Below are 25,796 nucleotides of genomic sequence, written 5' to 3' on the forward strand. Positions count from 1 at the left end.
GCATAGGAACCAGCGAAGCGTCCCAGGTAACGGCCATAATGGGAGGGGAAAATGGCGCGTGCGCGGCATCCGGGTTCCTCAGCGCGCTCCTACTGCAGACGTGGCAGAAGGAGTGGCCCTGGAACGTGGGGGTGGAACTTCCGGGGGCGAAGGGCCGGCGTCCTCGGAACCGGAAGTGGAGCCTGGGAGCCTTGACGTTAGGAACGAAGTCGAACCTGGATCTGGAGCCGGGTGAGGAGTGGCTTCGGGAGGTTGGTGGGTAGAAAGCAGAAAAGAGGCCGGGGTATCACTGGCCAAATTGGGGTCCGGTCTCAGAAGAATGGGAGGAGCCCGGGACGGGGCCCAGGGAGAGACCCTCACCTCAGGCATCCACAGTCCAGGATCAGTCCTAGACCCTCCCTTCTCTCCTCTTGGCCCAGATTCCGGCTCCCGCTTCCTGCCCTGAGCCTGCTGAAGGGCGAGAGACCCTTGATCTACTGCTTAGTGGACCAGCCCTCTCTTTCATCGTGGCCTGAGAAGCTGGCTTGGCTTTTCGGGTTTGAGCCCCGACGCTCCCAGCCTCCACAGTTCGACTACTTTAAGAGTTCTAGGAAGCTTGCCCCGCCCCCTGGGTTGTCACCCCTGACTGTCCACTCAGAGACTTGAGCCTTACTTCAAACTCTTGGGTGTATTTGAAAGGGTTATTTCCTCGAAAAGAAGCTCCTTTTCTCCCATCCCCACTCCCACACTGACTTTAGGAGGATAAAGGTGAAGAGGACGTCTGTCAAGCTTAATGTGGTGCTCTGTGCTAGGTTTAGTATTTGGAAGAACAGCTCCCGAGATGGCGTTGAATTTAAAGAGTTCTAGTCCAGAAGCAGCTCAGTTTTTCTGTGGTCAAAATGGCCCTTCCTAGCAAAGGGGAGAGGCCCATTGTTCCATTGCAGAAACTGAACTTTTTTGCTTCCTGGGCCCCTTCTGGAATAATCAGGCTATGTAGAGTAGATATGATCAGAGAGTACTCTTCTTGAAAGGACCCTGGAAAGGCTCTCCAGTTCATTCCTCTTTTGCTGGAAAAGATTGTGATAATTTCGGTGGTGGCCTAGATTCATGACAAGCATATAAGGAGAGCAGAAACTGGAGAGTTGGAGAAGTGCATTGAGATTTGAAATACTCATAGTCCCTCTGCTAGAAGGATAAGGTGAATGATCTTTTTCCGTGAAATGTAACTTTGCCACTGATCTTTGAACTGTTTCCCTGGGTTGTTGTGAGATGTTTTGTGCCAGGCCTGCACTCAATTCTAATCTGGTAAATTGCTAGAGTTTTCAACTGTTCTTTACATTTATTGATTTTTGATGCTTCAGTTCTAAGGTCCATACACTCTTGGTGGGAATACTAGGGATGGAGAAGCACTTGATTTACTGCAGTATAACCAAAAAATGTCTTTTCTCTAGCCGGTTACTCTAAAATTTGCCTTCTGAGGGGGAGGGAATTTTGCCGATCTGTTTTAGCTATGAAGTCTGAGTGATTAAAAATGACTAGCACACTAGAAGGTATTCATTTTTGCGGAATGAATGGATGCTAGAGTTAATGAATGGAAAGTGGGAACATTGTTTCAGTTACCTGTAATATCACAGCGGTTCATCAGTGATATGACTAGACACTAGAAATCGTACCACGAGGAATGGAGGCTGCTGCTCCATTCTAGTGGGCCTATCTGAAGTTGAAATTTATACCCTCTTGGCAATGACAAAGCATGGGGTTGAGAGTAACAAAATCCTTACTTTGAGGAGGCAATCTTACCTACTGTCTGAGGCAGAAAATTACAAAGATCCTTTGGTAGTGTGGAAATGATTAGGCCGATCACTGCTTGATAAGCTCCATCCTTTTCTGTCTCTGATTCCTACTGTGAATAGTGCTCTCTCTTTAGAAAGTTGATTCTGGGGAGTTCCCATTGTGGTGCAGCAGAAATGAATTCAACTATATCCATGAGGACATGGGCTCAATCCCTGGCCTTGCTCAGTGGGTTAGAGATCTGGCATTGCTGTGAGCTGTGGTGTAGGTTGCAGACGCAGCTCAGATCCTGTGTTGCTGTGGCTGTGCAGCTGCAGCTCTGATTTGACCCCTAGCCTGGGAACTTCCATATGCCATGAGTGCAGCCCTAAAAAAAAAAGCAAGAAAGTTGATTTTGACTAATTTCTCTCTTCTCTTTCATCTAATAGGTGAGACCAAGTTGGGGATGCTCTCATAATGAACGTTAACCAGTCAGCTCCACCTGTGCCGCCATTCGGGCAGCCCCAGCCTGTCTACCCAGGGTATCATCAATCCAGCTATGGTGGACAACAAGGATCCCCAGCTGCCCCCACTCCCTATGGAGCCTACAATGGTCCAGTACCAGGCTATCAGCAAGCCCCTCCCCCAGGTATTTTTCCAAGCTTCCCTTGAGCTAAGGAGCGGAATTAGTGGTCTTCAGGTTGGGCTGTATTATCCTACCTAAGCTGCCTAGAGGGTTGTGGTGATTGGGCTTTGAGGAACATGAATCTGGTTCTTGGACACTGAGAGCCCTGTGGACAGTCTGCTTTTCTTTGTTTTTATATGAGGTGACAATGTCTCTGCCTTAAGACATCTAGTGAGAGCACATCTTCCAGGTTCAATGGCAGTTTACTTACTGTGGGTGTCAGCCCTGTGCAGCCTCACCTGACCACATTGTTCACAGCTGGATAGAGGTGATGTGATCACAACTCCTTCACAGCCTGTAACCAGGATTAACTGTTTCTCTTGATCTAAAGTCTCTCTGAAATCACTCGCTCCTCATGTATATTGATAATGCCTCTTGGACTCATGGTTTTATCTATCATGAGTCTGGGACATGAAGAACTAGTCCATGGATGAAAAGTGTGATGTTGCGCCTTATTTTTGGTACCTTTCTTATCTCTTTGCTAATATTTCTTTTCCTTAGTTTGAGTTTCCTTGGCTTCTTAGATGTTGTCTAGTATCAGCGAAATAAGAGGAGACTAATCTGGTGCTGCCTTAGGGTTGGTGTTTGGCTTTTATGTTATTTTTTCAAGAAGAGCAGCTGGTAATCTACAGATTATTCATAAGGTGTTGGGGTTTTTTTTTGGCCGAGGTGGGGGAGGCTGTGACAGTGGCATCTGGAGATTCCCAGGCCAGGGATCAAACTGAGCCACAGCAGTGGCAATGCCAAATCCTTAATTGCTAGGCCACCAGGGAACTCCCTCATAGGGGTGTTTTTTTTAATTAATTTTTTTTTTTTGGTCTTTTGTCTTTTTAGGGCTGCACCCTTGGCATATGGAGGTTCCCAGGCTAGGGGTCCAGTCAGAGCTCTAGCCACTGGCCTACACCATAGTCACAGCAATGCCAGATCCAAGCTGTGTCTGTTACCTATACCACAGCTCACGGCAATGCTGGGATCCTTAACCCAGTGAGCGAGGCCAGAGATCAAACCCATGTCCTCATGGATGCTAGTCAGGTTCGTTAATCGCTGAGCCATGACAGGAACTCCGGGGTTTTTTAGAAAATGGTTAAGAGTAGATCTTTGGTTAGGCTAGCTGAGAACTCAGGGTATGACAAATGCTTTATGCTTTTTGAGAGAGTAAATTCCATAAAGGGATATGGGAAAAAGGAGGCACCAAGGAGGCACCGGTAAGATCTGGGAAATGAATGAAGTTATTACCATTTAAATTATGACTTTGGAAAAAGAAATTGTAAAGTGGTAAGCTTAGGTCCAGGGCTTTGGAAGAGCCTTACTCTGGTTTGGGACTTTGGCTGGACAGAGTCCACCTCTGATTTAATCTGTCAAATCCTGGCTTATCAAGATGGAGTTTGGCATTGCCCCAAGAGGAAGCTCTGTTATTAAGATGAAAACGTACCTAGTTCTGTGATGGCTAGTGAGCAGCTTGAGATTAATCATATTCCTGCAGGCAGGTTCTATACTGTCTAATTACTCTTGAGGGCAGAGCAAAAGAAAAACCATTGTTTGAACAGGGGTCAGCAACATTTCCAAAGTGATATGCCAAATAGCTAATTACTTTCTTTCTGCATTTCATGTGGGAAGGATGGTTGGGGTAGTACGTCACTTTGATGGCAGCTCTGATGAGCAGAAAGGATGGAGTAGAGCTTTTGTAAAGACAAAGGTGGCAGTAGTAATTGGAAGGCAGGCGACCTGTCCCAACTGAACAATCGGGCAGAACAAAGACTCCAACCCACAGGAACACTTTCCTGAGCCATATAATATTGGGGATATCACTACTTAGAAGTGGATGAAAAGAAGATGTTTAGGATAAATAGAATATAGGAAGAAGAGTTTTGCAGAATAGTCTCCCCAAGAGGTGCCTTTCATTACAACCTGGTTCTGTACGTTACTTGGTCATCTTCTATGCCACCTTTCTCACGTCACGTTCTAGTTTCTGAGTTCTGGAGTGGGATTTATTCCTTACAAGAGTTGACTTTTTGTCTAGGCTACGAACATTAGACTTGCCTGCATTGAGTGGAAGTGTATGGTGATCCCAAGAAGGCCCTACATTTTTGTGGCTCTGGCTGCAGCTTCACCTGTAGTACACCTGTCTAGGAGAGTGGAGGCTCTCAGGCTGGGCATCCATGTTCAGAATCTTCTATAGCTAGAGTTGCATGTTGACAGCGTCCTTTTCATTGCCAAGCTGTGATATTGCACTTGTGATATTTCCGTGAAGCTTATTGATCCTTGCTTTGCATTCCTTGCTCAAGGTGGAGAAGAAAATTATTTCTCAATCACTTAGTTTCTGTCCTTTACCCTCAGGTGTGTCAAGAGCCCCACCTTCTTCAGGAGCACCTCCAGCCTCGACAGCACAGGGCCCTTGTGGCCAGAATGCATATGGCCAGTTTGGCCAAGGAGATGTACAGAATGGGCCAAACTCCACTGTTCAAATGCAGAGGTATGTACCTGGATCAACTTAAAATTGGTCTGATGGAACTGGAAGGATTAGAAAGGTATGAGCGGAGTTCCCATTGCGGCTCAGTGGAGATGAATCTGACTAGTAACCATGAGAACGGAGGTTCGATCCCTGGCCTTGCTCAATGGTTAAGGATCTGGCATTGCTGTGAGCTGTGGTGTAGGTTGCAGATGTGGCTCGGATCTGACATTGCTGTGGCTGTGGTGTAGACCAACGGCTACAGCTCTCATTAAACCCCTAGGCTGGGAACCTCCAAATGCTGCACATGTGGCCCTAAAAGCAAAAAAAAAACAAAACAAACAAAAAAAGAAATATATGAGGACCTATTTCCTTTTCTTTTTAGGGCGCCATATAGAAGTTCCCAGGCTGGGGGTCAAGTTGGAGCCATAGCTATTGGCCTTCGCCACAGCCATAGCAATGCCAGATCTGAGCCAAGTCTGTGACCTATACCACAGCTCATGGCAAAGCCAGATACTTAACCCACTGAACTGGGCAAAGCCAGGGATCGAACCTGCGTCCTCATGGATGCTAGTCGGGTTTGTTACCACTCAGTCACAATGGAAACTCCTTTTCTTTTTTTTTCCTTTGCTTTTCTCTTAGATCCTTTTTCCTCTTCCTTCACCTTTTTCTTTTGTTTTCGTTGTTCCAGGTTACAGGTGCTGCTCATGTCCACTCTGTGGATTATTGGTTCTTTTGCATATTCTTTCTCTTTTTTTTTTGACTTTCTGTCTTTTTAGGGTCAAAATAATGGCATATGGAGGTTCCCAGGCTAGGGGTCCATTCAGAGCTGTAGCTGCCAGCCTATGCCAAGGCCACAGCAATGCAGGATCCGAGCCACATCTGTGACCTACTTCATGGTAACTCAGGATCCTTAACCCACTGAATAAGGCCAGGGATTGAACCTACATCCTCACAGATGCCAGTCAGGTTTGTTAACCACTGAGCCACAATGGGAACTCCTGCATGTTCTTTCTTTATCTGTGCACTTCAGTTTTTTCCTTAACTAGACATATATCTTCAGTAATTGTTAAGGGTATTCTTAGGGTACTGAGCCTGCCCTAAGGGAGAAACAGGAAGAAGTGACTTCAGGATTATTCATGTCTCTTCTGACCTCCCCTTCTTTAGATCAGGCACTTAGTAGCACTTATTAGTTAAGTTTGGATGTGACCAATTATGAAAGGAAAGATACTCATCCCATAAATGATAAAAACTTTGGTGGTACATGATCCAGTAAACTCCTGTCTTTGGAAATCCATTAAAGGAGGGCAGCCATCTCTGTTGGAATGCTATTTTGTCTTTTAGTAAACAAAGAATAAAGTATAACTAGGGGTAGGGTGTGTGGTCATGGAAGAGTCACTTTCTCACATATTTATCGGGTGTCCAGAGTATACATTTTAGCATTGAATGTAAACCTGAAGGAGTCTAGGAAAACTCCCTAACCTTATATGTTGGAAAACTCTAAGAAGCCTAAGAAGGAGTATAGGAAATTCTTTTTTTTTGTAAGTTTTTTTTTTTTTGGTTTTGCATATGGCATGTGGAAGTTCCAGGGCCAGGAACTGAATTCGTGCCACAGCTTCAGCCTAAGCCACAGCAGTGACAATGCCAGTCCTTAACCCACTAGGCTACCAGGGAACTCCAGAAAGCACATAACATCTTGATTTCTGTCTTTTTGTGATGGTAGCAGTTGTTCATCCTTAATGCATATGTCTATTAATTCATTGGGTTTACAAAATGGTGTTACTCTTTTTTTTTTTTTTTTTGTCTTTGTGCCTTTTCTAGGGCCACTCCTGTGGCATATGGAGGTTCCAGGCTAGGGGTCTAATCAGAGCTGTAGCCGCCAGCCTATGCCAGAGCCACAGCAACGCAGGATCCGAGCTGCATCTGTGAACTACACCACAGCTCATGGCAACGCTGGATCCTTAGCCCACTGAGCGAGGCCAGGGAGCGAACCCGCAACCTCATGGTTCCTCGTCAGATTTGTTAACCACTGAGCCACGATGGGAACTCTCAATATGGTGTTACTCTTTAATCCTTTTTTTTTTTTTTTCCATTTATTTGTTTGAAGACCATTTTATTTATTTATTTATCTACTGGCCATGCCCATGGTGTGTAGAAGTTCCTGGACCAGGGATCCAGGCTTGCTACAGCTACAGGGTAGATCACAGACTGTGTCTCAGACATGATTCCTGACCTGGGAACTCCATATGTTGAGGGGTGGCCAAACAAAAAAAAGAGAGAGAGCAAGAGGAATTCTGGATGCCTCTTAACCTGTTAACTTAAGCAGTAGTGCTTTTTACTGAAGTGAGGAATATTTGAGGAGAAGCAGATTTGGGGGGTGAAATGAAGGGTTTTATTTTGTACACTATAGGGTTTTTTTTTTTTTAATTAAAATATGGTTGATTTAGGAGGTCCCATTGTGGCTCAATTGGTAGTGAACCTGACTGGTATCCATCAGGACATGGGTTTGATCCCTGGTCTCACTTAGTGGGTTAAAGATCCGGCGTTGCTGTAAGCTGTGGTGTAGGTTGCAGACTCAGCTTGGCTCTTGAATTGCTATGGCTGTGGTATAGGCCAACAGCTGCATCTTTGATTCCACCTCTAGCCTTGGAACTTCCATATGCTGAGGGTGCAGGCTTAAAAAGCAAAAAAAAAAAAAAAAAAAAGAGGATGATTTACAATGCTGTACCAATCTCTTCCATACAGCAGAGTGACCTGGTGATACATACATATATACATATATATACACACATTCTTTTTCTCATACTGTTTTCCCTTTTTTTCAAGTTTGTTTTTTTTTTTTTTTTGCTTTTTAGGGCTGCCCCCACGGTATATGGAAGTTCCCAGGCTAGGGGTCGAATTGGAGCTGTAGCTGCTGGCCTACACCACAACCACAGCAACATCAGATCTGAGCCAGGTCTGTAACCTACACCACAGCTCACAGCAATGCCAGATTCTTAACCCAGTGACCAAGGCCAGGGATCGAACCTGCATCCTCCTGGATGCTAGTCAGATTTGTTTCTGCTACGCCATGATGGGAATTCCCCCTTTTTTCCCCCCTCATTTTTGGTTGCCCCACAGCAAATGGAATTCCTGGGCCAGGGATCAAATCTGAGCTGCAGTTTTGACCTAAGCTGCAGCTGTGGCAACGCCAGATCCTTAACCCACTGTGCCAGGCTGGGGATCCAACCTGAGTGCCAGTGATCCCAAGATACCGAAGATCCTATTGCACCACAACAGGAACTCCTTTTTTTTTTTTTTCTTTCTTTCTTTTTAGGACTGCACCTTCAGCATATGGTAGTTCCTGGGCCAGGAGTTGAATCGGAGCTATAGCTACTGGCTTACACCACAGCCACAGCAATGCCAGATCCAGCCACATCTGTGACCTACACTAGAGCTTGTGACAACGCTGGATCCTTAACCCACTGAGTCAGTCTCAGCTTCTTAACCTGCTGAGCCACAAGGAGAACTCCATTATGTTTTATCCCAAGAGATTGGATACAGTTCCCTGTGCTGTACAGCAGGACCTTATTGCTCATCCAAGTACATTATAGGTTTAAGAAAGCTGCCAGCTACCAAGTAGAGATGTTGAGTAGACAGTTGTATAACAGATGTGCAGCTGAGGAATGATGTCAGGACTGGAGATATAAATTAGGGAGTCTTCAGTATAGAGACAGTACTTAAAGCCATGGGCACTAGATGAAATCACTTAGGAAGTGAGCATTGAGATTAAATAATAGAACTGAGGACTGAGTTTTGGAGCTTACCCCTCCAAATTTTTTTTTTTTCTTTTTGGCTGCACCCACAGCATGTGGAAGTTCCTGGGCCAGGGGTCAAATTGACACCACAGCAGTGACCTGAGCCATAGCAGTGACAGTGCTGGATCCTTAACCCACTGAACCACAACAGGAACTCCTTTTCTTTCATTTTTTAAAGTTTTATTGAAGTACAGTTGATTTACAACATTGTTCTAATTTCTCCTGTACAATACCCATTGAGTTATAGACATACACATATCCATTCTTTTCCGGGTTCTTTTCCCATATAGGCTATCATGGAATATTGAGTAGAGTTCCCTGTGCTATATAGCAGGTCCCTGCTGACCATCTATTCCATATGCAGTAGTGTACACCTGCCAATCCCAAACCCCCAGTCCATCTATTACCATCATTTAAAAGGCAGTCAGGAGTTCCTGTGGGGCTCAGCAGGTTAAGAACCTGATATAGTATCCGTGAGGATATGGGTTCGATCCCTGGCCTTGCTCAGTGGGCTAAGGATCCAGCATTGCTGTGAGCTGTGGTGTAGGTCACAGATGTGGCTCGGATCCTGAGTTGCTATGGCTGTGGTGTAGGCCTGCAGCTACAGCTCTGATTCAACTCCTGCCCTGGGAATTTTCATGTGCTGCAGGTGTGGCCCTAAAAAAGAAAAAAATAAAATAAAATACATAGCATTTTAAGATATTAAATAGTGGAAAAAAAAAAAAAAAAAAAAGGCCAGTCAGAAGGGAAGCCACCAAACGACAATGAGAAAGCAGTCACGAGGTAGGAATTAGCTGAGACAGAAAAACATCTTGAAAGTAGGTGAAGAAAGTATTTTAGTAGGTCAAGAGAGTAATCAACTGGATCATTTGCTGCTGAAAGGTGAAATGTGGACTGAGAATTGACCATTGGACTTGGACAAATGTAGTTTCAGTGGACATATGAAAGCAGCTGTCTAGTTAGGTCTAAGAGTTTCAGCTAGGAAGTAGATTAATATAACCTAAAAACTCTTCTATGACAAACATCTAGAAAGGAGGGAGGAAATGGAATTTTTTTTTTTTAAATGCATAGTCAAACTTAAAGAAAGTCTCAAGTGCCAGAGACCAAGTGAGAACTGAAAATCAGAGTGGTAAGCTGACACAGTGGCTGCCTAGGGAGAGGGTGGAAATGATCATCTTGGGAACCTGGGGACTTAAGTTTAAGCAGATATCTTGCACTTTTCTGAGCCAAGGTTTAGAATTGAGACTTGTTTATGAAGTTTGGACCTGGTCTATACCTTCATTGAACAGGTAGACTAGGGAAAAAAAATCTGCACCCTGGCAGAGGGAAATAATAAGGGGTCCCATTTCTCTAAAAAGAAAGGTTTCGGGGCTACAAATAGATACGAGGGGTTTTTGAGGGCAGTGAAAACATTCTAAAATTGGATTCTGGTGATGGCTGTTTTGTTTGTTGTTTGTTTTTTGGCCACCCCATGGCATGTGCAGTTCTCAGGCCAGGGACCTATGCCGCAGCTGTGGCAACACCAAGTTCCTAGCCCACTCTTCTGAGCCAGGCAATCAAATTTGTGTCCTGGTAGAGATAGGACACAAGAGACAGAGATACCGCTAATCCCGTTGTGCCACAGTGGGAATTCCTCTGGTGGTAGTTATATAACTCTATAAATTCACTAAAAATAGTTGATTTTTAGAATCAAACACTTAAAAGGATTTTTTTTTTTTTTTTTAAGAGTGGCACCCACGGCATGTGGAAGTTCCCAGGGTAGGGGTCAAATTAGAGCTCCGGCTGCTAGCCATAGCCACAGCCACAGCCACAGCAATGTGGGATCCCAGTCATGTCTGCAACTTACACCACAGCTAATGGCAATGCCAGGTCAAAAGGACTGAATTTAATGGTATGGAAATTATATCTTAAAGCTTTAAAAAAATTTTTGATCTTGTGTGGCAATATCATTGGAGTACCATCCAGAATCAAATGTGAAATAGTCATGCTCCCTCAACACAGGCCATAAAGGTCTCTCACAGGAAAAAATAGTGATTAGAGTAAATAAGAGGAGTTCCCACTGTAGCACAACAGGAACCCCAGGGAACCGAATCAATCTCCGCCCTGGCACAGTGGGTTAAGGATCCAGTGTTGCCTCAACTATGGCATAGGTTGCAACTGCAGCTTGGAGCTCATCTCTGGCTTGGGAACTCCATATGCTGTGGGGCCGCCACAAAAGGGGGAAAAAAAAAAAGCTACTTATATGTGGAATCTCAAAAAAGGATACAGGAGTTCCCGTCGTGGCTCAGTGGTTAACGAATCCAACTAGGAACCATGAGGTTGCAGGTTCGGTTCCTGACCTTGCTCAGTGGGTTAAGGATCTGGCATTGCCGTGAGCTGTGGTGTAGGTCACAGACGCAGCTCGGATCCCGAATTGCTGTGTCTCTGCTGTAGGCCGGTAGCTACAGCTCCGATTAGACCTCTAGCGTGGGAACCTCCACATGCTGCGGGAGCGGCCCAAGAAAATGGCAAAAAGACAAAAATAAATAAAATAAAATAAAAATTAAAAAAAAGGATACAAATGAACTTATTTGCAGGACAGAAACAGACTTACAGACTTTGAAAAACTTATGGTTACCAAAGGGGACAGGCGTAGGGAAGAGATGGCTTGGGATTGGCATATACACACTGAGGTATATGGGATGATTGGCTAATGGGGACCTGCTGTATAGCACAGAGAACTCTACCCATTATTGTCTGATAATTTATGAGAGGAAAGAATATGAAAGAGAAGGAGTTCCCATTGTAGTGCAGGGGAAATGAATCTGACTAGGAACCATGAGTTTGAGGGTTTGATCCTGCCTCACTCAGTGGGTTAAGGATCTGGTGTTGCTGTGAACTGCGGTGTAGGTTGAAGACGTGGCTTGGATCTGGCATTGCTGTGGCTGTGGCATAGGCCAGCAGCTGTAGCCCCCATTCGACCCTTAGCCTGGGAACATCCACATGCCATGCAGAGGCTGCAGTCCTAAAAAGCAAAAAGAAAAGAAAAAAGAAAAAAAAGAATCTGAAAGAGAAAAAGTAAATAAATAAGAAACTTTTAGAGGAGAGCATATAGTAGACTAATACCTTATAAGCATTAAGGGAACATATCTATCAACATAGAAATATGTACCTAGCTAAGAGAGGGGGCAAATAAAGACATTTACAGGGAGTTCCCATAGTGGCTCAGTGGAAACAAATTTGACTACCATCCCTGAAGATGCAGGTTCTATCCCTGGCCTCTCTCAGTGGGTTAAGGATTCAGCATTGCCGTGAGCTATGGTGTAGGTCACAAACGCTGCTTAGATCTGGCCTTGCTGTGGCTGTAGTGTAGGCCAGTGGCTACAGCTCTGATTCAACCCCTAGCTTTCCATATGCTGTGGGTGAGGCCCTTAAAAGACCAAAAAAAAAAAAAAAAAAAGACATTTTCAGACTGAGTTTACCATGTATAGGCCCTTGCTGAGAAAACTACTAAGGGATAGACTAAGAAAAGCACGGAAATGAACCTAGAAAGATCTTTAGGAGTTCTGGCAGTGGTGCAGTGGGTTAAGAATCCAAAGGTAGCTGCTCAGGTTGCTGCAGAGGCTTGGGTTCTATCCCCAGCCTGGCGTAGTGAGTTAAAGGATCTGGTGTTGATGCAGTTGTGGGCACTGACACAGTTGTCATGTAGGTTGTGGCTGTGCCTCAGATTGAGTCTCTGGCTTGGGAACTTTTATGTGCCATGGGTGCAGTCATAAAGAAAAAGAAAATTTTAAAAAAGGGAGAAAGATCTTTGGAGAGAGAGAGGAATAGTAATTAAAGAAGTAGAGATAGAAACAGCATAGACTAATCCTTTTGTAAATGTTTGGCTAAAAGAAGAGCAAAAGCTTGAGGGGGCTGTGAGGTTATAGGGCAATTTTATTTGATCGGATTTTTTTTCCTTTTTTTTTTCCACCCTTTTTCAGCTGCCCCCCACCCCCTTTGGCGTATGGAATTTCCGGGCCATGGATCAGATCTGAACTTCTGTTGTAACCTACGCCGCAGCTGGGGCAACGCCAGATCCTTAACCCACTCTTGGGGGTGATGGGGGCTGAACATGCATCCCAGGGCTCCAGAGATGCTGCCAATCCCATTGCACACCACAAAGCATGGAGAACTCCCTGGTTGGCTTTTTAAACAACTTAATGTAGATATAATTCACGTACCATGGGATTCACCCATTTAAAGTATACAAAGGCAGGATTGCCCTTGTGGTATAGCAGGTTAAGGATCTGATGTTGTCACTGCAGCCACTTGAGTCACTTCAGCCGCTTGTGGTGCAGCTTCGATCCCTGGTCTGGAAACTTCCATATGCTGTGGTTATGGCCAAAACCAAAACCAAACAAAAAAAGATGCTGTAAAACAATATAGCTTCCTATATGATGTGGAGCTTCTGCAAACTTTGAAGGATGTCCCAGCCTCTTCTTCCTTCTCTTCACAGGCTCCCTGGGTCTCAGCCATTCGGGTTGGCCCCATTGGCCCCTGTGGTCAGCCAGCCAGCTGTGCTTCAGCCCTATGGCCCTCCCCCGACAAGTGCACAGGTGACTGCTCAGCTGGCCGGAATGCAGATCAGTGGTGCTGTGGCCCCAGCCCCTCCCCCTTCAGGGCTGGGCTATGGTGAGTAGCTATGACCATAGGAATGTTACTGTCCCCTTGATTTTTTAGAAGCTGGGGGTATACCTGAATCCCTTTTATTTCTTGTGCTTTTGAGCCCCGGCAGATGGGACAGTCGTCCCTGTCCCTCGTGTGGAAAGGAAAATGATTTACTGAACAAGGAGGCAGAATGACTGGGGTTCTGACTCTACTTCTTCTACTTCTCAGGCCCACCAACATCGCTGGCCTCAGCCTCAGGAAATTTCCCTAACTCTGGTCTGTATGGCTCCTATCCTCAGGGCCAGGCTCCACCCCTTGGCCAGGCCCAGGGCCATCCTGGGGCCCAGCCTCCCCAGCGATCTGTCCCACCACAGGCCTCCAGCTTCACACCCCCAACTTCAGGGGGTCCTCGGATGCCTTCGATGACTGGTCCACACCTGCCTGGTCAGAGTTTTGGGGGGCCCCCAGGGAGCCAGCCCAACCATGTGTCCTCACCTCCTCCTCAAGCTCTGCCCTCTGGCAGCCAAATGACTGGGCCCCCAGGACCACCACCTATGCACTCCTCCCAGCAGCCAGGCTATCAGCTGCAGCAAAATGGTAAGTTTTTCTCAAGGTCTGCCTAGGAGCCAAAGGCTTCAGCTATTCAGTTGTTTTTGTTGTTATTTTTATTTGCTTTTAGTATTGCTTGCTAAGTGGTGAACTAGATGGACAGCTTCACTTTCACTAGAATGAAGGGTTTATAAATTTTTTTCCCCATAGTTCAGATAGTGTGGTCTTTCTCTGAATGGCCATTACTGTACCTCACAATTCTACATTTAGAGGAGTCGAGTCATTTCCCTGAGGCCTTAAGAAGAGATAGGGAAGGAATTTTCTGTTCATCAACCTTCTGCCCTTGTCTCTTAGGTTCCTTTGGACCATCCCGGGGCCCTCAGCCCAATTATGGAAGCCCCTACCCAGGAGCAGCCACTTTTGGCAGTCAACCGGGGCCTCCTCAACCACTGCCTCCTAAGCGCCTGGACCCTGATGCCATCCCAAGTCCTGTAAGTAGATACTTATGTGGTCCTGGAGAAGGAGCTTATGGCTGCCACATAAGTGAGTCAACCGAGATGAGATGTTTGCCTAGCATTTTCTGATTATTTTCCCTTTTAATTTATCATCTTGTAAGTGTGGAACCTGGATGTAATTCTTGTTTTTCGTCATGCCTGCACAGCAGTTCCTGGGCCAGGGATCAAATCCATGCCACAGCAGCGACCCAAGCCATAGCAGTGACAACAATGGATCCTTAACTGCTAGGCCACCAAGGGACTCCTAGATGGCTTTTTTTTTTGTCTTTTTTTGCCTTTTCTAGGGCCACTCCCATGGTATATGGAGGTTCCCAGGCTAGGGGTCTAATCGGAGCTGTAGCCACTGGCCTATGCCAGAGCCACAGCAATGCCAGATCAGAGCCACATCTGTGACCTACACCACAGCTCACAGCAACACCAGATCCTTAACCCACTGAGCAAGGCTAGGGATCAAACTCGAAACATCATGGTTCCTAGTCGGATTTGTTAACCATTGAGCCACAGCGGGAATTCCTAGATGTCATTTTTGACTTTTTAACTGGAAGTCTCAGAAGTCCTTTTTTTTTTTTGTCTTTTTTAGGAAGAGGTATATGGAAGTTCCCAGGCTAGGGGTCAATTTGGAGTGGTAGCTGCCAACCTATACTACAGCCACAGCAACGCAGGATCTGAGCCCCATCTGTGACCTACACTGAAGCTAACAGCAATGCTGGATCTTTAACCTGCTGAGCAAGGCCAGGGATTGAACCTGTGTCCTCATGTATCCTAGTTGGGTTCATTACTGCTGAACCACAATGGGAACTCCTCAAGAAGTCTTTTGGGAGCATTTTTACTATATAGTTGGGCAGGAAAGGAAGGGAAGCCAGGACTGATCAGCTGTGTCAGCAGACCTCTGGGCTGAGTGCTGAATTCTGTTGCTATTGGACATAGCATGGTAACCTCTGCTCTTCTGTAGAGTAGCGGCTGGGCCCAGGTCTTGTCCTCTTAGATCTAGTTGGAATAGCATTCTGCTTAATGGGTAGGAATTCTTTGGTCTTAGTTGTTAAGAAAGGCCTCTCTGGTTTCTCTGTGCCCCTGCTTGGGCAGTGTTTTAGGAGGAAGCCTCTACTACTTTTGTTTGCTAGGCTCCTGCTGTATGGATGGGGAAAAGTGATCTACAGTCTAGGGGCAGTGTGGGGAAGAGGCTTCTTCCAGAAAAAGGGTGAATCTCACCCCTAGAACCATCAGAATCCTCAAGCCTTCCTCATCATATCAGAATAGAGGCTGGGAGTATACTTCCAAGTGGAGGCCACCTTATAGTTCTATCTGCAACATTTGCAATGTCGATTCTCTCACCATGCTTAGCCATTGTCATATTCCATTCTGTTCTCTTCCCTCTTCCTTTGGGGAGCTACCATGGTGAGGGATCCAGTTGGCTGAGGGGAACCCAAAAGAATTAAACAGCCTTTCCTTCCTTTTCCCTCCTTCATTGAGGAGGAGAGTCTGGTTGGATGTGAGGGGAGGTTTCTTTCAGCAGAAGAGGAGTCCTTAGATGGGAGGCTTGGCCTTTTGAAGGGAACATCCCTCTTCTTTCTTCTTAAGATTTCTCCCATTCAGCCCCTCCTTATTTAATGCCTCTTGCCTCCTGTTTGCCCCCTTCCATAACTTTCTACATCATAGTCTGAGCCATGAAAGGCTCTTTTTTGGCCCAGAAAAACTTGGAATTTCTGATCTAGGGAGGCCTGATTCCATCAGTGTGAGCTGGGCTCCAGCTATTCATGTCTAACTCATCAGAGTTGAGAGAAGTAACATCTGCTTCTTGTTCTTTTGTCTCCCCCCCTTGTATTCCCCTGCTGCCTTTATTATTAAATCACTAAAAGCAACTTAATGAGCTGCCTCCTCAGCAGAAAACCAGGCACAGAATAGACCCTGATGCCATTCCTAGTCCAGTAAGTGCAGGGGGTGGGGGTGTGTGTGTGTGTGTCATCCCTGTGTTATTGTCACTCATGCATGCCTGTGACCTCATCCTCACCTCATTCACCATGTCCATCCCTCTCCATCCTCTTCCCATAGTCCTTCTAGATCCTCGCTTTTACAAGCTAGAAGGATGTGCATGCCTCAAGTCACCATGTAACAAAGTAGTAGCAAGCTGTTAGCAGTGCCTTTAAGTATGGGATGGTAGAAGGTCAGGCTCTAAGGGTGGGGTCAGGTGGCATGTGAAGCTTTGGTTTGAGTCCTGCTGGCTCCTCCAGGAGCCTACATGTGACCTAAGATGGAACAAGGCAGAGTTGAAGGGTAGATTCTTCCCTTTTGGGTTTGGTTTGTCTGCAGCTTGTTGTGAAGAAACATGTGGGTATATGGTTACTAATTTACAAGTTTGGGAAACTGGCATTTCTTAAAGGGGAAGGAACGGCTGGTTTGGGAAAGTGGGGGCCACTTTCTCATCTGGAGAGTCTGTTTGACTCTGATCTGTTTCTAAGCTTCAGCTCTTTCTGATATGGGATACAGAGTCTTATCCTTCCTTTACTTTTTCTGGTTTTACCAAACCCATCTTGAAGTAACTGACCAAAGGTTATCAGCCTGCACAAAGATCTGGCTTTGCAAAAAATATATATATTTTTTCTCCCTTCGCTGAACTTGTCACAATGTGGGGGACTGAGGATTGGGTTCTAATATCCTCTTCTCTCATATTTACACACTGATGCTTACCTGAAAATAAGGCAGCATCTGCTTCCTCACCTTCCCTGATCATTTCTGGCTGTGTAATCCTCTCCTCACCCTGTCCCTTCTACTTTCATTGAGTGTAGAGCCATTCCAGGTAGATTCATTTTTACATGGTTACTGTTGTCTGTTTTCCTGCTTTGATTCAGAATGTGTCTTGGGGCAATAAGGGAAAGGGAAGGCGTGATGGGGGAGGGAAGTGGAATCTGATCATGTTTGAAGGCTGGAGATTAGAGCTGGAGCTTTCCTGGAGTTGGTTTTATAACAGGGTGCTCACCATTTATTGGGGGTCAGGGTGATTCATAAAGAAGCCTTTCTCAGCCTGTCCAACATTTTGCTGCTGACTGCAGAGTGGAAGGTTGGCGTTATAGCATTTTATACCATCTCCAAAAGGAGAGCAGGCCTGGTGCTTGAGGTGTGTTCCTTGGCAAATTATTAGTTTCTGTGCTGCAGCTCCAGCCTTTCTTTGTCCTGGCTGAGACCTGGTATTTCCTTTTCGTCTGTTACCTCATTCATTTCACTTCTTCCCTACAGATTCAGGTAATTGAGGACGACAGGAACAACCGAGGTTCAGAGCCATTTGTCACTGGAGCACGGGGCCAGGTGCCACCCTTAGTCACCACCAACTTCCTGGTGAAAGACCAAGGTGAGAAGGGTATTAACTCCTCCCTGTGCGTGCTTTTTCTTTAGCATTATCAGCTTGTGGATGGAGCTTTTGTCAGGCTTTAATCAGAGACCAGTCCCTCATTGGTCTCTAGGGGGAAAAAGCCACATTTGTTCTAACATTTGTTGGGGGGACAGGGTGGATCAGCAATGGAGAGCTGATGCCTGGAGTGATTCTGTGATCGGACTCAGCTTTTCTACCCCCTCCTTCAGGGAATGCAAGTCCCCGGTACATCCGATGCACATCCTATAATATCCCTTGCACATCTGACATGGCTAAGCAGGCTCAGGTGCCCCTTGCAGCTGTCATCAAGCCACTGGCAAGGCTTCCCCCAGAGGAGGTGAGTCAGGGAAGGGACCAGAATATAATGAAAGGGAGGAAGGGAAGGGGAATGGGAGAAGTCTTGGTTGGGTGGGAGGGGAGAGTATCTTCAGTAGCTCTCTATCCCAGGGCCCATGCCTGGAGAGGGTGGTAGGGATGAGAGCAAAAGCCCCAAAAAATTGCTGGATGGGGGCAGGGTCCACAAGGGAAACACATTATAAAGAGTCAAAGCCAACTCGCAGTGGGGGAGAAGACAGCTGGATGCAGGAGCTTCTCATAGCATGGTCATCTCCAGATGATTAGAAGCATATCGTTCTATTTTTTTTCTTTTTTGGCCGCCCCAAGGCACATGGAGTTCCTGGGCCGGGATCAGATCTGAGCTAGAGTTGTGACCAGCCTCACAGCTGTGGCATTGCTGGATCCTTAACCCACTCTGCTGGGCTGGGGATCAAACCTGCATTCCAGTCTTCCAAAGACGCTGCCAATCCACTTGTGCCACAGCGGGAATTCCTCTGTTTATTCTTGTATACTGCCCTATCATCCCAGAAAGGATAGAGATGTTAGGATAGCATATGAGGAAAAAAGGCAGATTAGGATTCAGTAGTCCTTCTCTTACCTGGCTTGGGCCATGATCTGTCACCCCACTATATGGAATCAGCACAAAAAGAGAGAGAACATGGCAGTTGCTCTGCCGGGCTTGCTAGAATACCCTCATTTTCATGCCTAGCTTATTGAGCTTGGGGTGCATTTCTCTATAACTGGATGCTCAAGGCTCAGAGATCCTGTTTCTCTGTCTTGTTCTGTGTTTTTCTCTATTTTCCTGGGTCTCAGTGGGGATGGTTGGACACTTGGCTGCTGGTCTCTTATTTGTATAGTGACATCTGCCTGGGGCATCAGTCACTGTCACAGAAGTCCAGGGATGAGGGAGGACAGGTATTATAGTTACTTGCCTGAAAATGAAGCAGGAGTCAAGATCCCTAGGGCAGGAGTGAAGGGGACTAAAGATAGGGCCAGAAATGAGAATCCTGGGTAATCTTTCTCCTATGTCCACGTCAGCCCCTGGCTTGTTAAGGCCAGTTCTATGGTCGCTCTTCTCGTTCAAAAAGTGAAATTCTAAAGATGAGGAGGAAGGAGAAGGAACTCTAAAATTTAGAGTCCTCATTTCCCTTCACTGTATGTACTCTCTCCCCAGGCAAAATATCTGAGCCATGCCCTTCTCCCTCCAGGTCGTTCCTCTTCATCTCTTTTTTTTTTTTTTGTCTTTTTGCTATTTACTGGGCTGCTCCCGCGGCATATGGAGGTTCTCAGGCTAGGGGTCGAATTGGAGCTGCAGCCACCGGCCTACGCCAGAGCCACAGCAACGCAGGATCTGAGCCGCATCTGCAACCTACACCACAGCTCACGGCAATGCCAGATTCCTAACCCACTGAGCAAGGGCAGGGACCGAACCCGCAACCTCATGGTTCCTAATCGGATTCGTTAACCACTGCGCCACGACGGGAACTCCTCCTCTTCATCTCTTGTCACATCTAGCTTCCCACTGTTTCGTTCCTCTTTGTCTGAGCCACTGCCACCGCCCCCCTTGCTCCTTAGGCTTCACCGTATGTCGTCGACCATGGGGAATCTGGTCCTTTGCGCTGCAATCGCTGCAAAGCATACATGTGCCCTTTCATGCAGTTCATTGAGGGAGGGAGACGCTTCCAGTGCTGCTTTTGCAGCTGTATCAATGATGGTATGTTCGCAGAGACTGGGATTGGGGGGATCTGGATTGCATCTTCATTGTTCTCTTTCTAGTTAGGTAAGGGCATGTTGTGCAGGAATTGGGAAGTAGGGCACAGATGGGGATATGGGGGAGTAGAATGAGCTCAGCCAGGACCGGACTAAGACTGAGAGTGGACCTTTGAGTAACACTCTGCCCTACTCCCCACAGTTCCCCCCCAGTATTTTCAACATCTGGATCATACCGGCAAACGTGTGGATGCTTATGACCGTCCTGAGCTATCCCTGGGCTCTTATGAATTCTTGGCCACTGTAGATTACTGCAAGGTGAGGGAAGGTAGCACGGGGAGGAGCAGTGGGTGGAGGACGATGAGACAGCCAAGACCTGCTGTGATCATTTCCCTCACCCCTTCATTGTCCCCTTTGATGCTGACTTCTCTTTAGTCAACTGACCTGCTTACCAATACCCCCTACCCCCAACATGTCCTTCCTTTGCAGAACAATAAGTTCCCCAGCCCTCCCGCCTTCATCTTCATGATTGACGTCTCCTACAATGCCATCAGGAGTGGTCTTGTTAGGCTCCTCTGTGAGGAGCTCAAGTCACTGTTAGACTTTCTGCCTAGGTGAGATGATGCTGGCTGGGGAGGGGGAGTAGAGGTGGCTGGCTGGCTTAACTCAGCAGATGGATCCCCATGTCATGAAGTTGGGTGGGGGAAAAGGTGGCAAGTCTGGATAACAATATCACCTTCTACAGGGAGGGCGGGGCAGAAGAGTCAGCAATTCGCGTTGGCTTTGTCACCTATAATAAGGTGCTCCACTTCTACAATGTGAAGAGCTCACTGGCCCAGCCGCAGATGATGGTTGTATCTGATGTGGGTGACATGTTTGTGCCACTGCTGGATGGCTTCCTGGTCAATGTCAACGAGTCTCGGGCAGTCATCACCAGGTAAGCGTCAGACTATGGGGCTAAAGCAGGGGTAGGGTGAGTATAAGCACAGAAAGCCACAGAGTTGAGCAGAGGGGTCAGCAGTTGCATGGGGGCTGTGCCTCAGGAGTTTTCAGAGTCTGGGGGTCAGATGATTCTGGGGAATTGAGAGATCTGAGATTTGGATAGCAATTTTGATTGCCTTCCATTACCTATCACTTCAGCTTATTGGATCAGATTCCAGAAATGTTTGCAGACACAAGGGAGACAGAGACAGTATTTGCCCCAGTTATCCAGGCTGGGATGGAGGCTCTGAAGGTAAGGCTACAAACCTGGCAACCTCCTCAGTGACACTTTCTTCTGACCATTCTATCCTCTGGGATACAACTCATGTTTCTTTCGTGATTGATGACGGTCCGGTCCAGTCCAGTGGGTCGGCCTGTCTGACATAGTTGACACTGAATAAATGACCAGGGAAGGGATGAATGAATAATGGATGAATACAGGAAAGAATGGATCAGTAGCTCTCTCTTCTTTCCTAGGCTGCCGAGTGTGCAGGGAAGCTATTTCTGTTCCACACCTCCCTGCCCATTGCAGAGGCCCCAGGGAAACTGAAGAACAGAGATGACCGGAAGTTGATCAACACAGACAAGGAGAAGGTGTGGGGTTGGGAGCTGGGGGGCAGGAGGAATGTGGTATCTCTTTAAAATGCAATACTCTAACTTTCTTGAGGGTGATGAGGACTAGATCTGTACTCTTTCCTATGTCACATCAGTGACTGCCAACCTTCTCTGCCACTCCCATACTTCTCTACCCTACCTCATCTCAAAGCCCTCGGTAGACAGTTTTCTGTTTTTTGAGAATGTTCTATTGTAAACTGTGAGGTAGATCTGAAGTCTTACGTGCCCTTGAGTCTCCCATATTACATATACAGTTCTCAAAGAGGGTGGAACTGAGAGCTTTGAACATTTTCTTGTATTCTTCCTCAGACTCTGTTCCAGCCTCAGACAGGTGCCTATCAAACCCTGGCCAAGGAGTGTGTGGCCCAAGGCTGCTGCATAGACCTCTTCCTCTTCCCGAACCAGTATGTGGATGTGGCCACACTCTCTGTTGTACCCCAGCTCACTGGTGGCTCTGTCTACAAATACGCTTGCTTTCAGGTAGGCATGGAACTCTGGGTGGAGGTGGAAGCAGTACGGGGAATGTCTGCGTACATGTGGGGTCGCTCTTTAGCTGCTCATTAATAGGAATAGTGTTGGAGGAGAAGACTGCACAGTGTAAGGAGGAGGGCCACGACTGTTGCAGTCAGGAGCAGGGAGCTTGGAACCAGTTCCGGGTTGATGTTCTGGCCCTGCCAGCTATATGACCTAGGATGCTTTGCTTAACTATTCTCTCCTTTGTTTTTTTCATCTGTAAAATGGGATTTTGGAAGTTATTAATTAGGATTTGTCATCAGGATTAAGGAGTTATATGTAAAATATTTAATGTGGTACCTGGCATGCAGTATGTGCCTAAAAGCTATCATCATTATCAACATCATTGTTACTGTCTTCACTGTTACTGTCATTATGATCCACAAGCTTGTAGAGTGGAGTGGGTGCAGGGAAATTGTTTGCATGATGTTATACTCTCAGTGATGTGACTCGGCCTGGGGGATGCAGGTGGAGAATGACCAGGAACGATTCCTGAGTGACCTGCGTCGGGATGTACAGAAGGTCATTGGCTTTGATGCTGTGATGCGGGTCCGCACAAGCACTGGTCAGTCCTGGTTGGAGAAGAGCAGGTAGTGGGGCTAAATGTGGGAGGGAGGCACCTGTCATACCATTAGCCGTGTCCCTGTGGCCTCAGGTATCCGTGCTGTAGATTTCTTTGGGGCTTTCTACATGAGCAACACAACAGATGTGGAGCTAGCAGGGCTGGATGGGGACAAGACGGTGACTGTGGAGTTCAAGCATGACGATCGGCTCAATGAAGAGAGTGGAGCCCTCCTACAGGTGCTGGGCAGGAGGCAGGGGTTGGGGAAGAAGCGTTGGGGTGGTTTCATTGGGTATAAATAGGCTGCAGGGAAGAGGGTGAGGGGTGGGTAGAGAAGACTAGAAGAGGCTGGGGAAGGGATGGCTCATGTCTTTCTTTTAGTTTAATAATATAGCAAAGAGGCAGTTTTTCAGAGGGCTCTGGTGACAGAGGCCTGTGAACTCCCTGTCTCCCTTCCCCTAGTGTGCCTTGCTCTACACCAGCTGTGCAGGGCAGCGACGGCTCCGCATCCACAACCTGGCCCTCAACTGCTGCACCCAGCTGGCTGATCTGTATCGAAACTGTGAGACTGACACACTCATCAACTACATGGCCAAGTTCGGTGAGGGCACAGGCAGGGCGGGGTGGGATTGGGGCTAAGAGCAAGGTCTAGGAGGGTCAGCAGATCAGCATTCCTGGGTGGGAGTGATGGTGGGAAGGCACATGTGACGGAGCGGCTGACCAGTCAGCCTGCGATCTCCCTTTCCCATCCAGCATACCGGGGGGTCCTTAACAGCCCTGTGAAGACTGTTCGGGACGCTCTCATCACCCAGTGTGCCCAGATCTTGGCCTGTTACAGAAAGAACTGTGCCAGCCCCTCCTCTGCAGGACAGGTAGGGCAAGCGTGTTGGCATAGAAGTTGCTGGAATACATTTTTGCATTGGGAGGGATTTCTCATCATCACTGACTTCATTTTGATAACCCCCCTAGTTGATCCTTCCTGAGTGCATGAAGCTACTCCCAGTTTACCTGAACTGTGTATTGAAGAGTGATGTCCTGCAGCCTGGAGCTGAAGTCACTACTGATGACCGCGCCTATGTCCGACAGCTGGTCATCTCCATGGACGTGGCTGAGACCAACGTCTTCTTCTATCCTCGGCTCCTACCGTTGGTGCGCTTGAGGGTGGAGTGTGAGACTTTTTACTGAGAAAGGGGCTTCATAGAAGGAGAAAGAGAAGGATTAATATCATCTGTGTCTGACAGCAGTGAAATTTTTACCTGTGTTATCTGATGTGATACTGTCATACTGTGAGAGTTACTGAGGGACTTAGCGTTCTGAAATTTCGTGTATGGGTGGGGGGTGGGGGGACGAGCATGTGGGGAAACAAGTCTTGTGATCCTTGGTAACCTTTTGTCCATTCCTTTGATCTAGACAAAGTCTCCTATTGAGAGTACCACCGAGCCACCAGCAGTTCGAGCATCTGAAGAGCGTCTAAGCAATGGGGATATATATTTGCTGGAGAACGGGCTCAACCTTTTCCTCTGGGTGGGAGCCAGTGTCCAGCAGGGTGTTGTCCAGAGCCTCTTCGGTGTCTCCTCCTTCAGTCAGATCACCAGTGGCCTGGTAAGGGCAGGGAGTCAAGGAGAATATGGGCATGGAAGTAAGACTTGTGATATGGGTAGAAGTCAATAAAGTTAATATGCTAGTTCCCTTAAATAGGGAGCACTTAAGAGAGGAGAGAGGGTGCCATCATTCTTCAGAGACTTCTGTGTTTCAGATAATGCATGCATCTGTGCTGCCCCATCTTGACTACTGGATTCAGCATACCTTATTACGATAATGATAAATGAATTTTGTGTTCCAGAGTGTTCTGCCTGTTCTGGATAATCTGCTGTCCAAGAAGGTGCGAGGCCTCATTGATAATTTGAGGGCACAGAGATCACGGTACATGAAGGTAACACTGATCTGGTCTTCTTACCTTGTCAGGTCCTCACCGGGAATGGAGATGGGGAATGAGTGACAGGATAATGGGATTTCAGGGCATGTTTAATTCCCTTTAGCCCTGCCTAATGACCCTGTGTTCTGGCCATAGCTTATCGTGGTGAAACAGGAGGACAAGCTGGAGATGCTGTTCAAACACTTCCTGGTGGAAGACAAGAGCTTGAGTGGGGGAGCATCCTATGTGGACTTTCTCTGTCATATGCACAAGGAGATTCGGCAGCTACTGAGCTAGAGCAAGTGGGTAAACAGCATAGGGTCCAGGCCAGCTTCCAGAAAGTAACCCAGGACAGCAGAGAAATTGGGACAGTTCCATACCTTATAAGTCATGTAAGCTGACCTCAGTCTCTTTAGGGGGGGAGGGGGAGATATAAGGAGACACCTTCTTTCTGGGCTCAAGTATCCTACCACTCTGTCATGTCCTGCTGTTGGAAGGTGCCCCTATCCCCTCACTTTACCCTCCTTTTCCTGCTAATCCTGTCGTAATGAATGTAGTTTCTCAGTTCACTGTATATGATTCGGTGTTGGGGGATTTGGAGCCACCCAGACCCAGGCAATATTATGTGTCCCTTTGGACCAGCCTCCAAGAAGAGAAGGGAGGGTGGGAAGGAGTGGGGATCCCAGGGTTACTACAGAGGGAGGGGCTGCCAATTCAGCTCAGTGTCATCAACAACTTCCTATATTAGGGATAAACATACATACAGGTGCACAAGAGCTGGGGTGTAGACCATAGATGGTAGAGAAGAAAGTGGTCTGTCTTCCTGGGCCTCAACAGCCAAGTCAGTTCCTGAAGGTGGTTGATTAGCTTTCTCTCTCTGCTTCCGCTGCTCTTTCTCCTGCAATGATTGGTGATCACTTGGTGGATAGAGGCACATTGTCAGAGATGAATGAGCCTGGGAAGAGCGTTGCAAAGTATATTAAGACCTGGGAGAGGTACCCACCTCCTTCCAGCTGGAGAGGCCCCAACACTGGATGGTTCTGTAGGGAGCCTTGTCATCAACTTGCAATACCTCACAGAGCCAGCCCATATTCCACTCTAACCTCCTGCTGGAAACACTGCTCTCCAAGCTGGGGTTGTTGAGGGGAGAGGCAGAGGTGGCTAGTCTCTCCCGCCAGGACACCACTCAGGCTTTGGCACTGACAGAGTGGCTGACAGTTATCTTCCAACCCGACCTGGCCGGGGCAGACCAAGGGCTAGGCTTGATGGTGGCCAGGCTTGCCTGCTCCCAGCCTGGGATGCCCCTGCTCTGGACCTCTCATTTCTCTTCATTGGTTTATTTTTCAATGCATCTTTAATTTGTAAAGAAATAAATTAAGATGTAACCAGTAGCCTCATTTTTATCTGCGACCTATCGCTTTACCTTC

At 47.1% G+C, this 25,796-nt stretch overlaps 1 protein-coding gene across 2 annotated transcripts; it reads left to right on the forward strand.

The window, feature by feature from the left end:
- The first annotated feature begins 79 nt into the window (after window positions 1-79).
- SEC24C (SEC24 homolog C, COPII coat complex component) lies at window positions 80-25,760 on the forward strand. 2 transcript variants are annotated; one of them, XM_047762454.1, is made up of 24 exons: window positions 80-231; window positions 2,199-2,398; window positions 4,772-4,907; window positions 13,158-13,333; window positions 13,538-13,906; window positions 14,213-14,349; window positions 16,230-16,298; window positions 17,605-17,716; window positions 17,947-18,074; window positions 19,649-19,787; window positions 19,986-20,101; window positions 20,273-20,397; window positions 20,529-20,720; window positions 20,924-21,017; window positions 21,242-21,358; window positions 21,689-21,859; window positions 22,361-22,457; window positions 22,548-22,693; window positions 22,917-23,055; window positions 23,208-23,326; window positions 23,424-23,603; window positions 23,865-24,056; window positions 24,298-24,387; window positions 24,526-25,760. In XM_047762454.1, the coding sequence occupies exons 2-24, from the start codon at window positions 2,227-2,229 to the stop codon at window positions 24,664-24,666; spliced, it is 3,357 nt and encodes a 1,118-aa protein (XP_047618410.1). In that variant the 5' UTR covers window positions 80-231; window positions 2,199-2,226; the 3' UTR covers window positions 24,667-25,760. The 2 variants fall into 2 exon arrangements, with proteins under 2 accessions (XP_047618410.1, XP_047618411.1); XM_047762455.1 differs by lacking the exon at window positions 16,230-16,298.
- Window positions 25,761-25,796: the final 36 nt, after the last annotated feature.

This window comes from Phacochoerus africanus, chromosome 15 (assembly GCF_016906955.1).
Source record: "Phacochoerus africanus isolate WHEZ1 chromosome 15, ROS_Pafr_v1, whole genome shotgun sequence".
NCBI lineage: Eukaryota > Metazoa > Chordata > Mammalia > Artiodactyla > Suidae > Phacochoerus > Phacochoerus africanus.

Bases quoted from the DNA above. Each gene is read 5' to 3' on its own strand.
- SEC24C (XM_047762454.1), top strand. From the start codon at position 2,227: ATGAACGTTAACCAGTCAGCTCCACCTGTGCCGCCATTCGGGCAGCCC. The intron at 21,860-22,360 runs GTAGGCATGGAA...TGGGGGATGCAG, and splicing joins ACAAATACGCTTGCTTTCAG to GTGGAGAATGACCAGGAACG. The intron at 24,057-24,297 runs GTAAGGGCAGGG...TTTGTGTTCCAG, and splicing joins GTCAGATCACCAGTGGCCTG to AGTGTTCTGCCTGTTCTGGA.